Genomic DNA, 17106 nt, shown 5'->3' on the forward strand with positions numbered 1-17106 from the left:
TGCCAACAGTTCAGGCAGCTGGTGAAGTCATAATGTTGTAGTGAAGATAAGACTACAAATTATCCCCCTAATAAAACTTTAACCTGGTCAAAGGGGGAGGGGGTGGTTTCCCACCCCTCGGCCACGAACTCGACCCAGGACCCGCTGGTGCTTTGAGGTTGAGCAACAAAGCCATAAACAGCCTAGCTATCAATATTGGCCTGGCATTCTAACCCTCAATCACCTCTCTTTTGATGTCATAAACCCATGGACGAGAAGGAAAAAAACTTACCAGCCTGGTTATAATTCAAGAAACTGTGACCATAAATTCCATCAGACTCAAATACCTACCAGGACAAGCAAATTTTCTTACCCCTCAGATTCACAAAATAACAACCATTTAATCTACAATGATGTCAAATGATAATCAACCTAATTCATTTATAATTAACGTTCCTTATTAATTTGCATTATTTACCCAAATTACTTCATTTGTATGTTGCTTAACTCATCCATGTTTTAAACAAGTTGTCACTCACTCCTAATTGTGTTCACCAGAAATCCTATATGAACCAATTAGACAATATCTTAAAGTTAGTTGTTTGTAACTTCTAGAAATTAGGAAAATAATTAAATTGATTATCCTATAATCAATTTAACAAACCTCCCAGGGTTTGTTTACAAAATTGACTCTAAGACCAGGAGGTAAAAATGGGTATTAATGTATGATTTTCTTTATTCTTCATTTCTTTATTTTCTTTCTAGTTGATTCGTGGTTCAATTTTTGAACCACGCCAATAACCTCTAGCTAAACTGGTCTTGTTGATTATTAAGTACATTACCCACTTGGTAACTTCCATAAGTTGCTTAAAATAACCTGTATTTACATTTTGTTTCTCTACTCTTTTATTGATTAGCCCAGATATCTATCTGTATGCCCCACGGCTTGTTTGTGTTAACTGTAGCTTGTTTACATTGTTAGGCTTGTGACTGTAATAATTCTAGTGAACTAGACACTCCTGGTCATTAACAGAATCTTAGTCAGTGGCTGTTGTGCATGATTTTCCGATCATGCACTCTGCTTATTCAATAAACATACCTTAGTTATTATGTCTGTGAGCCTAGAGTGATACTATAATGTTTGGTAGACGAGAAATAATTACTTATTGAATTGGCAACTTTCATGAGTTGAGACTGAATTATTAGCCATTAATAAATGAATTAAAATTAACATTTTCCCTGTTAATCAGGGTGGTGCCCAAATTAAATTTACTGTAACTGACAATTCATTAAAAGTATTAAATTCGCTACACTGTTGTGGGTAGTTTTCTTGGTGCTCACAGGGCTCCTTCAAATCCCAACCAGCCATTGTTGGAATGCCACAAGCTATGTGAGTATTGTTGCTGACTGGGTGCTTCCTTTCATGACCACAAATGACCCAGTTGAAAATGACCCCAGCATGGTAATATCCTCCAGCATGGTAACGCACCATGTCACTGAGCACCTCTTAAACCGGTCACATGACCATGAGGTAGGCGTGACTCCGTGGCAGTGGAGTTCAGTGGCCTCCCAAGTCACCAGATCTGAATCCAACAGAGCACATCTTCTGACAGATCTGCAGCAATTACACTATGCAATCATGTTGTAACGGTGAGCGGTAAGCAGGAGGACGCATGTGCGGAGAAGAGCGAGATTTAATAGGGGCAAATCTAGAATCCGAGTCGTTAAGGCAGTCCATGGTCAACATGACATGGAGAGTACGTGGAAACATGACTAACGAGTACACGAAAGCAAACAGGGGAATCAGGCTACAACAAAAGACTAAGAAAAACCCGGGGCTAAGACTAGGAGAACAAACTTAAACACGACGATTCAAATATACATACACAGAGTCAAGAAACAAGCACAGCCTCATAAACACATTCAACCATGAACAAACAGCAAAACACTGGGATCAAGACAGGGTTTAAATACATGTACTTAACAAGACTAGAAACAAGGGACAGGTGTGGAAGATTAAACGAGGGTCGGAGAAAGTGAAACTACGGAACGGAACTAAAAAACACAAGACAGGGAAAACACAGAACACAGAAACCGGGAGGGACTAATCATGACACATGTCAACATTAACAGTGCTACAAAGAACCGAGGTTGTTCTGCGGAATAAATGGGTGTCATATCCGGTATTACAGTGGTGTTCCTAATAAAGTGAGTGGTGAGTGTATGTAAAGGACACAGCAAAACCACTCCGAAAGACGGGGTCAGCCATGGACCCCTGCAAACACAGGGTGTATACTTTGTGTGAGTGTAAGTATGTGGGCGTGTCCTACCTCCATCATATCAATCAACCATAGTAGCCTCTCCTGATTGGATAAAGAGAGGTCACTGGGTGTTAAACAGTGTTTGACACTTTATGATTGGAGTCTGCACTCTATAAAACTCAAAGCACTTTTCCATCCATGGCACGCGGTGTGCCCCCAAAAATAAAATGCTGTGTTCTGAATAGCTCTCATTTCCCCGTTAGCTGAATGAAAGAGCGTAGACTGAAGCAGAACAGCCATCATGTCTGACTTTTCTCACCACACACACACACACACACACACACACACACACTTACTTACCCGTGCAGAGCTGAGTGTGGTGTTGGTCACGTAGCTGGCTGAGGAGGAGGTTAGTGTGTCTGGGTAGGACACCATGGAGAAGGAGTCCGGGTGGAGCGCCGTTGCACCTGCTGCACCCTGTCGGGCCTTCATGGCCTCGATCTCCCTCCTGAGCACCAGAGCGTCGAAGCGCTCCAGATCAAGCGCGCTCACCAGGCCTCTCACCTCGGACAGCAGCGAGAACTGCAGCCAACACACACATGCACGCCCGCACACACAAATAAACACAGACGCGCACACCCATAGCAGGCGGTGAGTGAAGTATTTGCACCGCAAAGCAGGATTTTAACATCAGATATCATCGTGTGTCATGATATGAGGTGAACCTGAATCTGTATCAACCCAGTCTATTTGAGTATGTGATGATGAAAATGAAACCAAGAAAGGTTTATAATAAATCTCCCTTGACCTGGCAGTGAACTTGATGAGGAAGGGCAGCTCAGAAGGTGGAAGACACGCCAGATTCAAACAGGATGTAGCCAAGAAACCCACTGAATACAAGACAGGAAGCAGGGGTTCCATTAGTGATGGAACCAATAACACACACAGATACACACACACCTTGGCATGCGTGTTGAGCAGCTCGAACAGGGCCATGACAAGCTGCTCGACTCCGACGTGACCATCGCGGTACTCCTGGATGTAGTAGCTCATGGTCTGTCGTTCCGGCTCGGTCAGCAGATGCCTGGCCTGCTCCTCCAGCATGGCCCGACTCTGGTTCACCAGACTGGAAAGGGTCACCTGAGAGCCCGCCACTCCTTTATAAAAGCCCGCCTGCAGAAGTGGGGGAGTGAATGACAGCGAGATAGAGGGAGAGAGAGACAGGGAAAATGAATGAAAAAAGTGAAAGAGGACAAGAGATCAATAACTACAGATACCATCAAAACTCAAATGAAACTCGATACTGATCAGCAAGACCAAATGACAGCAGTGGGTTATTAAAAGTAATAGATTTGACTCCAAGTAAAGATCTTTATCTTATATCATCATTAGAAAAAGTAAAAGAATTGCCATCCAGCACATTGGACTTGCTGACTGTAATGCCAAGGCGAGAGACAGGGAACAGTACCACTGATTTCCCTTCTCTAGTACATCAACACATCAACACCTCTCAAGTTGGGGTCAGTATAGCTTAGCACATAGTAATATCCCCAGCTCTGACTGTCTGTCTGCCTGCCTGTATGTCTGTCTGTCTGTCTTACTGTCTCTCTCTCGCACTTCCCTCTTTCAACAGTAACAATACTCTAACCGAATAACCAATTGGCCCCTATTTTGGTCAAATTCCATGTTCCCTGGCTGTGTTTTTTGTTGCAGGCACAGTCAGGCAGAAAGATCACCTGCTTTATCAGAGTGACACAGGGCCCTGATATGAGCTGGATCGATGCAGACCCAGACGGCAGCAGGAGCGCGCTTGCTGCATTTGACTGTAATGGTCGAACAAGCTGGGCACTGACACTTATTTCCAGCAGGGCTTTACTTGTAGAGGCTCAATAATGTAGTTAATCTAATCCCTGCAGATGATTGTATAAATGACAGGATATTACGTCTACGTAACATATTTCTGTAATTTACCTATTTAATTTTGATATTTTACCTAAATCAGACATGTGCATATCTGTGCGTTTCATTTGTGTATGTGTGTGTGTGGGAGTGTGTGTGTGTGAGAGAGAGAATGTGTGCATATTCAGGAAAAAAAAAGAGAAACATGAGAAACATATGAGAAAGAGCAGAGAGACAGAGAGAGACGGGAGGAGAGAGCAGCAGACGCTCCTCACAAGAGAGTAGGCAGAAGCTGTGGAGGGACAATCGATTCCCTCCTCACTGAAGGCAGAGAGGCCGTGACCTCATCTAGCACGCCTCAGATGCGAAGTCTACTGGGTAAAAGAGCAGGAACAGCTGAGCACCAGCCTCGCAGGCCGTGCTGAGCTTTCACTAGATATTGGGTCATTCCTGGAGAAAATGGACACCTGGGTATATTCAAATATTCAGATCAGTCCAGCCCACATGGCCGAGGCCCTGAGTGTGAGCGCAGCGAAGTTCGTTTGCAATTCTCAGCCGACTACGGCGGAATTACACAGCGACTACGGTGTGCCAAGAAGTGCACACAGCCTTTAAAATCACATATGAATATCTTACAGCTAAAGCTCAGTTAACGTGACCAAAGCACAGAAATGGCAGCAGCTATGATCACATCAGCTCTTAGCTGTAACATAACAGCATTTTCTATGTTTCTGATCTAAAGGCTCCTCTTTGATGACATGTTCTTTAATCATGAGCATTTGTAATTGCTGGTCAGCATTATAATCGCAGCAAAGTAAAAATAGTGTCTCCAGTAATGCTGGAGATGGCAACAATAGAGTCAGATTTATGTAATTAAGCCATTGACTCAGCTTCAATGCTCTGAGTAGCGGAATAACTCACGTCTATGGAGCGCGGAGGGGGCAGATAAAGGGGATTGGCTCCAGAGAGAGATACACACTGCAGCTGTAGCTAAATACATATTTGCATCCCGACACTATGTGGAAAAGCACCATTGGCAGGGTATATTGATGTAGGGGATAATTTAAGGAGAGAGTTACAGCCGAACTTCGTTCCAGGGAGGAGGATGACTCGGGGGGCTTTGGCTGGTGATGATCGTGTGTGATACTCTGATCAATGGGCCAGGCACAGTTCATCACATTTCTACTTGCTCTGTTTTGATGACTTCTGCAGTCAATAATCTGCTTTTCTTCCAGTTAATGATCACATTTCCCCCCCCCCCCCCCCCATATCCTACCCTTTTTTTCAATGTTACTGAGTCTGCTCCTGTTGGAATACCCAATGCATACACAATCATTGTCTTTCGTCATGCAGACAGACTAAGAGTACCGCACTTTAAACTCAATCTGTCCAATCAATACATACTGTAAAAATCTTATCAGTCTTCTGCCCTTGTCCTGCTGTGTGAGACTAATAATGAAATGAGCACACACCACCAGCTAAAAGCTGATTTAGCTTCGCGCTAATATTGTTACATCATAAGAGGTTATGAAATGATATATTTGTGGGTTTGGGTTCAGGAGATGTCCCAACTATTACAGCATCATCATCGTCAACATTACTGCGGGCGAAAATGAATTTTTAATATGCTGACTGGATACATGGGCATACACATTTCAAGTGTGCAGGCCCCGGTTTTATTGGACGAGTCAGACCATTACACAGTGTATTACTGCTATTCTGGCCAGCCCGTGAAGCATGAAGCGCACCGAAATTGGACTTGTGGTTCACTTTAGTAAAGCGGGGAGACAGTGACATTCTCTTCCCTCTGCAAATAAACTTCCACGCCACGAGCACAGAGGAGGCCAGTGTTCCGAGTGGAGCGGCAAGACCAGCCCTCTGGAGCCCACTCCCCAAGAAGGGAACTTCAGGGTCTCTGCTGGTGGAGCAAAGTGCAGCAGCCCGGTGGAAGTGTGGCGTTAAGGATTTGAAGAGGCTTTGCTTCCAGTTGCATTTGCATGTGCATCCCATTCCCTGTTTCCTCTGAGGTGCAGTTAAGGTTGCTTGAGCTGTTTACTTTTATTGTGAAAAAGCCGACTTTAAGCTACTGCAGAAAACTGCTGGCGACCCATGCTGCAGTTAATTGGCCAAACATCAACATTCAGAGAACTGCCTTCAACACACTCGGCTTCTGAACTTCACAACACAGACTACTGCAATAAGTGCTCTGTTCAACAAAGATTCTGCAAGGTCATCCAGTGGGGAAATCCAGCGTGCATGAAGCCAAATGACTTTGGTAGGAGGGGCTGGGATTCGGATTTGGACACACTTAAGGAATTCTGATCATGTAGTGGCAAGGAATTCTGATGTTAAGAAAGCAGAGTGGCATATATAAGGGGGCTTTTTTACCCCCCGGGAGGACAAGTGAAGAGGCTGTGGACAACGTGCTCTGTACTCGAAAGGACCCTTGGAAAGTTCGACATGACAGCACCCTGCTGAATCCCCTGGCTGTTTCTCCTGCAGGAGCCGCGCAACACGGCAAGATAGTGTCGAACGGCTTCCTGACCGCGGCCGTGAAGCCTCCCTTAAAGCTGGACATGGAAAAAAAAAGGGTTTCTGATGAATAAAAGTCTGAGAGTGCCTGACACGGGTATTATGAGAGCAATAGTTAGAGAGGCATCTGCATAGGACTAATGTCCTCACTTTAAAGATCACGTCAATTATCCGTGTGCATTTCCCCTGCGGTGGCTCAAATTACCATGCACTGATCTGCAATTAATCAAAAATGTGATGGCAAGCATATCTGCAATTACTTAGTCAGTTATTTCTTAAAGTGTTTGCTACAGGGCTATAACATGTACCTATGGAAAATGAATGAGCGGTTTACATGCTTCTCAGTCTAAAGATACCTAACACTATATTCAAAAACAGGAAATTTCAAATTTCAAACTTCAAATTTCCATCACTCAATGGAAACATTTTCACATGATTTATCCTAAATGTGAACAGTACAGCAATATCGGGCTCATCGCTCATTTCTGTTGAAATCTTTTCCACTCTGGAGGAGCATGATACATAACAAGCTAAACAGATTGTGTAACATGAAGAAGTTACCAAGAGTTCACCTGGGATTTATGAGCCCCTGTTACTAAATAGGAAATAAATGAGAAATTTATATCAAGAACCGATCTCAGTTTACAGTCAAAGTCATGTCTGTTAGTAGTTCCCCCTCAGTGTGGTAAGCTCCTGTGGCTGTTCAGAATGCGATGCGTCTGTGGCCACACTCCAATTCAGCATGTGCCTGCCTGTTCCCTGCACATCATTTTCTGAGCAGCCTGCCCCCACAACACAGTCCGTACACGCACTACGTCTTTGATTAGCAAGCGCCGTTTCCTGTATGAGCCTCATACCAATACCACGGAACCGCAGAAAAATGTCATTCATTGGGCGGGTCACCTTACCGGGTATCCGTTCTCCTTTTTACTCTTTACTTCCTGTCACTTTCCACTCACTTTTCTCTTCTCCACATCGCTCTCCATCTCTCCTACTATCTCTCCTGTCCTAATGGGTGTATGGGAGCGTGTGCGGCTGCTCTGAAAGGTCGGCGTGTCGGGGTTTATCAGCAGTGGGAGTGGTGCTGTGGGAGCACAACGCAGCGCCACTGACAGCCCGACACAGTCTGTTCCACAGACTGACATCACTGCTTCTGGCCCTGCCTAACGCAAGGTCATCCCCGCGAGACCAGGGCTGAATCTCCTCCTGGGTCTCAATCAGTTCTCAGTTCATCTCTCTCCTCCTTTACTGGAGTTGAACATCCCTTTCTTGACCAGTTCTCCTCTCTGCTTTCTCTCTCTTCCTTTAGCTTAGAGTCACAAAACCAGACACAACAGCAATTCAGAACATACGTCCCTCCGCCAAAGCCAAAATTTAATTTCTGCTAGAATATTTGCACATTTTTACAGATATTCACCCCATCAATACAGAGAACGTTCTGTCTCTAATAAGTCACACAATGACCTGTGATTGTGGCCTCATTCCGAGTGTAATTAGTTTGGCAAGAATGTTATCATGCAGGCATTGTGTCATTCATCGAAGCAGTGCGAGCGGACTGAATCTAATCCATTATGCCGCCTGAACACTGAATATTCTTCACCTCTGCTTTATTTTTAATAGGGCAATCCCAGTATGCTGAACCACAGATGAAGAAAAACAGATAATTATGTTAGGAAACGAAGCATGGGTCAACGACTTGGGGCTTCTCTGCAACACACAATGCCAGTGCTTGCTTCATTTGGTCATTCACAATAATATGCATATTGAGATCAAAAGTTTCGAAAGCACAAATGGCTCACATTAAAAGGCCAGTTGCAAGGATAACGGTGACATTATAAGTAGCAAACTGCGTCTATTGGGCCGTGCTGCTGTGAGAATCAGTTTGTAAACAAGCAAAGCACAAGAAGACCCCGTGTTCCAAAGTGCAGCACTCACCTTTCCTGGGGCCAAGGCTCCCTGATCTGGAGAAAGTCTGCAGAACAGAAGGACGTAACATGAAATCAATGCATCTACTGTGGCATGCAAGAGCTTTATTACAATTCAAAACAGTCGATATACCTTCCTGGCGAACAATAACCTTAAACAAGTGGTGCAAGTATACCTATTACTATATTGATCGGATACCATCCTTTGACAGTGTTGTGAAACAAAACCGATTGACCACGAATGCTTCTGGAAGAAGGGCACCGCTGTCGCGGTCCAGAAGTTTCTTCCACAGGCTTTATGGGTAAACACTGAGACTCCATATCGATGCACCACTCAGAAGGTTACGGGTTTTTAGCAGTCTGCGTAGGACACTGCAGCCTCATGCCGCATGCCGGAGCAGTGCTCCGGGACATGGCTGCGTCTGTTAAGGCGCACCACGTTCCAACAGAGGCCAGCAATAAGCTAACAAACAGCCTTTATAAAATGCCACCTTGCATTTTGGGCTGCGCTGGCAGAGCAGTGCAGGTAGAGATCAGCCAACACTAATGCTAAACGCCCTCGCACAAGACGTGCCATCACCGCCTTAAGCCAGCCACGTCTACACACACACACAAACACAAATGCAGATGTATATGTATTTGACCACAACAAAACACACACACACACACACACACGCACACGCACACGCGCACACACACTCATCTTTCAAATTTTTTTCAACCACATGCCGAGTAAAACTCTGGAGATGGGTCAGGAATAAATGGAGAGTTTTTGAGATCCATGTTTAACTAAAGCAAACAGCTGTGAGCACAGGAGTGAGCTGCAGTCCTCCCAGATCTTTCTGCGAGCAGGCTGCCGGGAGCAATGTGAAAGCATGCGGAGAGTCGGCCATCACGGTGTCTCCTCTTAAAACGGGGAATTAAACTAAGCCTCGAAGCAGCTTCTGCACTCAAATTAAACTGGCATGTGGGAGCGCAAAAATGCCAATTCATTACACCCAAATGCGCAATCTGCACCACCAAGGGCTGTTTACACTGGCTGAGACAGAAGCGCAGGTAACAGCAGTGCTGCTCCCAGACTCCATCCAAAAAAGCAGATCATATCAGTCTCAGCAGTGAGTGCAAATGACTCAGCACTTGTGACTCGTGAAATAACTGCGGAATAACCACCGGGTTCAAAAAAGCAACATCCTACACTCACCAGAATTTAGTTTGGTGATGCTGGTTTTAAGAAAGCTAGTAAATATGTGCCAGTATCAATCATCTCACTCTTAATTGACATTCCAGTTAGGAGCGAGAAAACAGGTCACAACGCTCTCAAAGTAATCATTTATCAAATGGATTCCTTTCGCACTGAAATGAGACAGTAAGCATAAACACACACACACACACTCGCACACACGCACACACACACACACACACACTTCCCCTCCACCCTCACCCTGCCATGCTGCTGCTGGCGGAGCTGTCTGTGATCTGGGAGCTGGCGATCCACTTGGTCTCGCCCACCACGGTGCGTGCGTGCGGAAGACGGCCCACGTCCTTCACGGTCATCATGAGGTGACGCGATGCCTTGAGCACGCGCACGGCCTCGTCGTGCGGCACGCTCAGGAAGCTGCGTCCGTTCACCTCCAGGATCTGGTCGCCCACCTGCGAGGACAGAGGGTCACAGAGAGGGTAGGGGGGGCCGTCAGGGGCCGCCTGAGCAGGGGTGCGGGAGAGGGAGGGACCAGAGGGTCCGGGTTGGAGAGCCACACGTTCAGTGATCAGTGGGTGAAGGGCATATATAGAAATATATGAGCGTGTTAGAGTGAAGCATGCACATCAAGAGTGATCAGAAAAGTATTTACCCGGAAAACTAGGCTGATAGGGGCCATGGATGTGAGTGTCACTGCACACAAATGAATACACACGCGCACACACACACACGCACACACTCGTGCATACGCACAGGCACAAATGGAATAAATCATGATGTTCTGCACTGCTGACATTCAACTTGTGAACCTGCTTTCTCTCCTCTCTGGCTCTGCATTCACTCACTTCTTTATCTCCCTCTACATTTTATCTACTCTTTCCATTCATCCTGAGTCATTATCCTCACGTTTCCTTTGTCTTCCCGGTCTCTCGCTTACTTGTTCTCTCACTCAATCACGTCTTCTCTCACAATGTCTTAGCTTCTCTCCGTTAGTATATGTGGCGAGAGGACAGAGAGACGTTGTTTCTCTCCCTTTCTCCCTTCCTCCTTCCTCTGTAATCCTTTCTTCTTTCACCTGTCCAACACTGTGTTTGTGCGCATCAGCTGGGGGATTAACTCCCTGTCCATTCCCTCTCTCTCTGTGGATCGACGCCTGCCCTGGCTCCCAGCCCTAGCAGACGAGCTCCGGGGCAATTAGGCTTTCTGTCCACTGATGATGACATTAATAAGCATGAAGTGTATCAATATGGACACAGAGAACAATGCTTTGCTTTCCACCTGCACGCCAGAGACAGGGACAGACGCAGGAGCGGCTGCTGCGCTGACAGCTTCTCCACCCCTGGCATGTGTAGGACATGGATTTTTTCTGATTTGTTTGTTTTTGTTTTTGTTTTTTTGTTCTGTCAAAAAAAAGGAGCTCTTGTTTGACATCTTGACAGCTCATAGATATGGATCCGGTCACCAGAGAAAGTACAACATCCTCAAAAGAAGACCGTATGGAATAAATGAGCCTTAAAAGCAACATATACCTGATTTCTTTAGAACTGGAGGATGTAAAGCTCTAATTCATTTTTGGATTAATGCAATAACATTTTTATTAGATGGCAAATGTGTGCATCAGCAATGAACCAAGGGAACAATTAGTACTTAACAAGGGAGAGTGAGTCACTTTATTATTAAAAGAGTTAATGTATGTCTACTGAAAAAAGGTTAATGTGTTACAAAAACGACAGTTTTAGAATGCTTTTAGACATTAATTATTTTTGAAAATTCAACTTTTCCAAAAACAGTTAATTTTTATGTGCTGAGCAAGCAAAATGTCTCATGAGTAATTATGAACTACTGGTGATAAGAAATACTATAATTGCAAAGAGGAAGAGATACAAGGAAAGTCTTTGGAAATTGCTACGTAGCCTGGCTATTCACACTCAGGTTTGAACCTGTGGAGTCCTCCAGGTTCATGCTGTCCTTCAGTCTTAACAGTGCAGTCTAGTTTGAACTCTGAACTTAGAAAGCCAAGCCTCATCTCCACTGAGCTGTACCGGGTTCCCAAAATGCACCTGGCCTACAGCCCCGCCATGGCATCTCAGGCGAAGGGGTAATGACCAGGAGAAGAGAGAGAGGTGTGGGACACGGTCAGCAGGACTCTGACAGGACGGAGGTCAGTAGTCATTATCCTCACATTAACTTTCTCTCTATTGCTTGTCCTCTCTATCTGGATGGATATAAGAAGGAGACGGGACATGTCTGGGATTCGCAACCTTCTGAACAACAACACCTCTGACATTTCTGTCCTTCCCCTCCTCCGTGATGGATGAGGAGGTGGCTGAGATATTGGCTCAATCCTCTGCTGTCTCTAACTCAAGCTGGGACAGGACCAATGGGTCTGGAGGTGAGGTGAGAGCAGGTTTTGGCCCAAATGAAAACTGCGTACTCTCTAATAGACGCTCAGCTTATGTGACAGGAGACCAACTTTTAGAGTATACAAACCCACAAACAACTGCTCCCAGCATGAGCTCATGAGCAACCGCTCCAAGACGGCATTGGGGCGGCACTGAACATCAGATATTCCGCAAGTAGCAAAGTGACTGTGAGCCTGCAAACATGGCTCGGTTGTAGGATTGTAAATAAACCAGCACATAAAATACCAATTTATGTATGTAGATCATGGTATCGTCTAAAAAAAAGAAATCGCACAAAAGCTGAGGTTTGCTATAATCTAATCTCTCTCCGCAGAATAAATGAAGCCCCAAAAAGGCTTTTTTTAAATTTTTTGACAATAGCTTCAGTAATCTGACTATTACAAATTACAAGCCACTCCCATTAAAATGTTTTATACTCATGCAGTGAAAAGTGCCTCCGTGTATCATCCATTCTCCATTTAGCTAAGTTATAGAAATTCCAGCAGTCACCCAAACGTGAAGGTACATTAAACTGGCAGCCACATTTTATGGAGCCTATATTCTATACATATAAAGACACAGGTACACACACAAACTTGCACACATTCTCGTACACACACACACACACACACACACACACACACACACACACTCGCACACTCACACACACACACAGCCAGCCTTAGCAACCTTTACTGTTGGAAGATGCAGTCACAGAGGGCTTCCAGCAGCCCTGTAGCCTATAGGCTAATGAGAGAGGCTACGGGAGAGCAGGAGCGGCTTTGAAGCCGTAAGGTAAGAGCAACATAGAAACCGCTTCACTCCACAGAGTAAAGCAAATCAGGAAGATCTACCTGTACCACCCACGCTGAGCGAAGCGCTTTTGATTTGGTGTGGGAACCATGCGGTGTTGCCAAGAAAGGCGACACTCTTTACACTAACATAGCTTGTGCTTACGCTCATGGCTCAGTGAATGGAGCTGTCCAACTGTGTAGCAAACCCATGAACCTCTGCTGAAGGTCAGGATATTCTCACTAAGCATTATGCAAAGTGTTGAACGCAATGAATGCGTACGTGTGAGTGCATACGTGTGTACCTGCTTATGCTGACTGCTTTGATTACATCAAGCTGCCAGTTTATTAAGTACATCTATGATACGCCTTACCACAGCAAGAGTTCATCTGACAATAGCAAACAAGATGTGCAGGAACATTGTACCACGTACAAAATGATTGCGTTTCACATTCCCAACACCATCCTACTGCCACAATCACGTGGCGTTTGCCACCAAACAGGATGTCTCCGCACACTCATGACGTTTGCACCAAATTCCTTTCATCTGCGTTATGCAAAATGAACCTGGATTCATCCACACAGGAAACGCTTTCCCACTCCTCAGTGGTCCAGTTTTGATGTTGCCCTGCCCACTGGAGATGCATTTTATCTTCACTGACATAGAACCACCTGAAGTGTTCTACAGCCGCAAGCCCACTGGAGATAACCATGGCCCAACAGACCTCCTGGAGCGAGACCTCATTATTCTGTCCGATTAGGACTCAGTTTGCGTCGGCCAATGAGTGCTCCAGCGTTTTACTGCCACACTCCACTGGGCCTCTCCTCAAGGAAAGCCTGATGAAAGCATGAATGGAGGTTTTTCAACAAGTGGCAATGCTGCACACGTTGTCTGCTTGATCCTGGTTTGTATGGAGGACGAGGGAATAAACTCTTCCATTACAGCCACAAGAGATGGATACAGCAGACACATGATTCCGTTTTAATCACATATTTGCTTCATCGTTAACAGCTTAATCATCATCACCTTCATCATGTGCCAGTGTACCTGATAGAGGTATTCCCATGCATGGGAAATAATCAGCTTTTGGCACATTTCCTGAGCCTATTTCTCCTGGATATGACAGAACAGATGCCGTTTCTGGGTCTTTGTTTTATTAATCAGCTTTCAGTGAGACAGAGCTTTGTTCTGTTCAATTTAAATGTGTTATTGCTGACACATCTTGCTGTACTATATGGCTGAACTTGACTGCTACAAAACAACTAGTGTCAGCAATTTTGCTATAGACACAAATGACATGTCATTTTTACAAATATCCCTCCTTTCATAGACGAGCCTACCGTCATTCCGGATAACGCAGACGCAGCTGCTGTATACCGGACGTGAGGAATTGTGGGCACCGCTCTGAAATGGGTCGCCCCTCTGCCCGGCTCGCCAATCAGTGCGGGATTGGGACTCGTCCGCTCCTTCTGTAATGACATGATCACTCAGGGTGTCGGGCCCGGTTCACTCTCTTTGTGCTCCAGAGATCATAACCACGAGGCTCTTGTCTCCAGAGCCCTGCCTGCTGCTCTCTAACCAATCTCACCTGGAGTGGGCCAGATGTCGAGCCAGGCAGTGACCGCAGTAGAGGCAGGAGTGGCTAACGCGCCCCGTCCGTGACCTATTAGCGTTACCGCTCTATTACAAAGCAACATGTGCAAGACTGAATTTGTGCGTTCAGCTCGTGGGCATTAAGGCTTGTGTGATGGATTTATTGTAAAGCCTGTCTGTGAAAGAAGTGAACATGTATTAGCTGTGTGTGGACCCATGCAGATACGCATGTAATGTATGTGCTCGCATACATGTGAGCGACTGTGGATGTATGTTCGTTTACGCTTGCGGACCCAAACCCCAACACCGATTACCAGAAAATCCGGCAAACAGCGATGTGTTGTTCACTTTTGTTCCTGACAACACAAGCCTGCTGCTAAAAGACACAAACAGGACACGGAAGACACAAAAAGTCATCTTTCTTCCTTCCTGCTTTTCTCTTTCTCTTTCCCTCTCACTGTACATTCATGTTCTCTCTCTCTCCCTCTCTGTCTCTCTGTCTCCATCCCTCTTTTGATCCTCTGATTGTACACATTTAAATGCCTCGCGCCAAAGAAAACGGATCCTTGGCCACAAGCCGACAAGTTTCCACAGCCGTGTGTAATGATGGTAATCGTCTAAAATGAAACACAGCAAATGGAGAGGCAAGGTGGTGAGAAAATGGAATAAAGGACGCTTGTCCGGCTGAATTACTCAGCAGATCAGTGCAGAGGCAGAGGCTGCAGTGAGACACATTTTGACACTTACTCACGGAATACGCCCACACGTGCATACATCAAAAGAGCGGCAAAATAAGAGGAGGAAAAATATTACAGGAGGAAACAAACCAGAAGTGGGAAGCCAAATCTAAGCACAGTGAAGTCTAACAAGGGAGTGTGGATGGACCACACTGGGTGCCACTGAGCATGGCACTCGCAGGGGCCACGGTCCGTCTGGGTTCTCCTACTGATTCTGTGGGGGGCTAATACGCACATCAAAGCAGCCTGATGAGTGTGATACCAGCAAAACCTGCATGTGCAAACCCCCCCCCCCCCCCCCCCCCCCCTCCACACACACACACACACACACACACACACACACACACACACAAGCAGCCTCTTCCTGACAGACACGACGCACTTCAACAGACCACGGGACCAGGCAGAGAGGGAAAATGGGGGGGACCGGTTTCGGAGCAAAGGCTGCGCAGAGGTCCAGCCCTGGAATGGTAGATGGAGGACCGGAGGCAGTGACGGCACCCGGGCACTGAAAGATTCCAGAGACGGGAGGTGCTCGCAGCACTGAAGCAATGTGCTGTGACAGGAGTAAAGGCAGTGAGGTAATGGCAGCAGAGAGTGGAGCTTTTAACAGGAGGGTCGGGGTGGGGTTGTACCTTCAGTCCTCCGCTCTCTGCAGCAGAGCCTCGGTCCACTCCAGTGACGTAGATGCCCAGAGCATACTCGGCTCCACCCCGGATCATGAGGCCCAGGGAGCGGCCATCATCCAGTACCAGGTTCACCTTGGATAGAACAGGACACGGTTGTAGGATATATACATAGGTATATTATGTGTCTGTCTGTCTGTCTGTCTGTCTGTGTGTCCCGCTCTCTTTCTCAAGCAAGCATGCGCACATACACTTCCTCTTTCTCTGAGACGAAACCATTTTTTTTTCTGACCACTGCATGAGAAGTAAAACTGTGGAGATGGGTTAGGAATAAGTTCAAGATTAAGACTGTAGTGTCTTAGTGCAAAGGAAACGCACAGTTGCACTATACAGTGAAATTCCTATTTTGCACTTCCATCCAGCATGCAATAAAAACTATCCACTATTAACCTTAAACACTATGTAAACACTATAAACAATATAAATAAAATATAGCAAAACATTCACCAACAAGTACTGAACATTAATTAGAATAATTCCAGAGTTGTATTACCCAAGACCAGTTTCATATAAATTGTCATATAAATGACATATAAATTGTCTTGGCCTTGGCAGGCACTCTGGTGAATATATATAAAGGCATGCCGCTCCATTCTGTGTGTTTACAACACATAGTTAAACATGGGGTACTCTCTCTGATGAAGTGCTATGTGCTAAAATCTACTTCACACTTCAAGTTTGTTTAATTTATCCGGCATTTTTGTTTTTGAGCTCCGCTTTTGTGCTTGAACTTACCGAGCACCCTCATAGCATCCAACACTTCCCCACGGATTATGTGAAAAGGGTAAAAATGTATTTTATGTATAAAAAAAACCTGGAATGTTTATGCTTTTCTACCTACTTGGATAACAACAAAAATGAATCGTTATTTATCTGATGCGCTTCTGGCCAAGTAAGATTTCCCAAGACTTATATATTTGGATAAAATACATATTTTGATATCTTTTAAATTACTTTCATGTTTTAGGGTTTTGGAGTTACACATATTTTAGTTTGAGTTTGACTATATTGTGTTTGACAAATCTGTTTAAAAATCATTTGTCAGTTGTCTACCATGGCTGACGCATAAACAAACATTAGGGTGGTTAGACGAACATACAT

The 17106-nt window shown here is 45.3% G+C and overlaps 1 protein-coding gene across 3 annotated transcripts in view; it reads right to left on the minus strand.

Moving 5' to 3' along the window:
* The window catches only part of whrna (whirlin a), a 55154-nt gene that overhangs the window by 9721 nt on the left and 28327 nt on the right, over window positions 1–17106 (minus strand). For all 3 annotated transcript variants that reach the window (XM_035527695.1, XM_035527696.1, XM_035527694.1), the window contains 5 exons: window positions 15955–16080; window positions 10038–10246; window positions 8607–8643; window positions 3201–3413; window positions 2601–2822 (listed from right to left, as the gene is read on the minus strand). In XM_035527695.1, the coding sequence (XP_035383588.1) occupies window positions 2601–2822; window positions 3201–3413; window positions 8607–8643; window positions 10038–10246; window positions 15955–16080 (807 nt within the window). The remainder of the gene's footprint in view (window positions 1–2600; window positions 2823–3200; window positions 3414–8606; window positions 8644–10037; window positions 10247–15954; window positions 16081–17106) is intronic.

The sequence above is a fragment of the Electrophorus electricus genome, chromosome 6 (assembly GCF_013358815.1).
Source record: "Electrophorus electricus isolate fEleEle1 chromosome 6, fEleEle1.pri, whole genome shotgun sequence".
NCBI lineage: Eukaryota > Metazoa > Chordata > Actinopteri > Gymnotiformes > Gymnotidae > Electrophorus > Electrophorus electricus.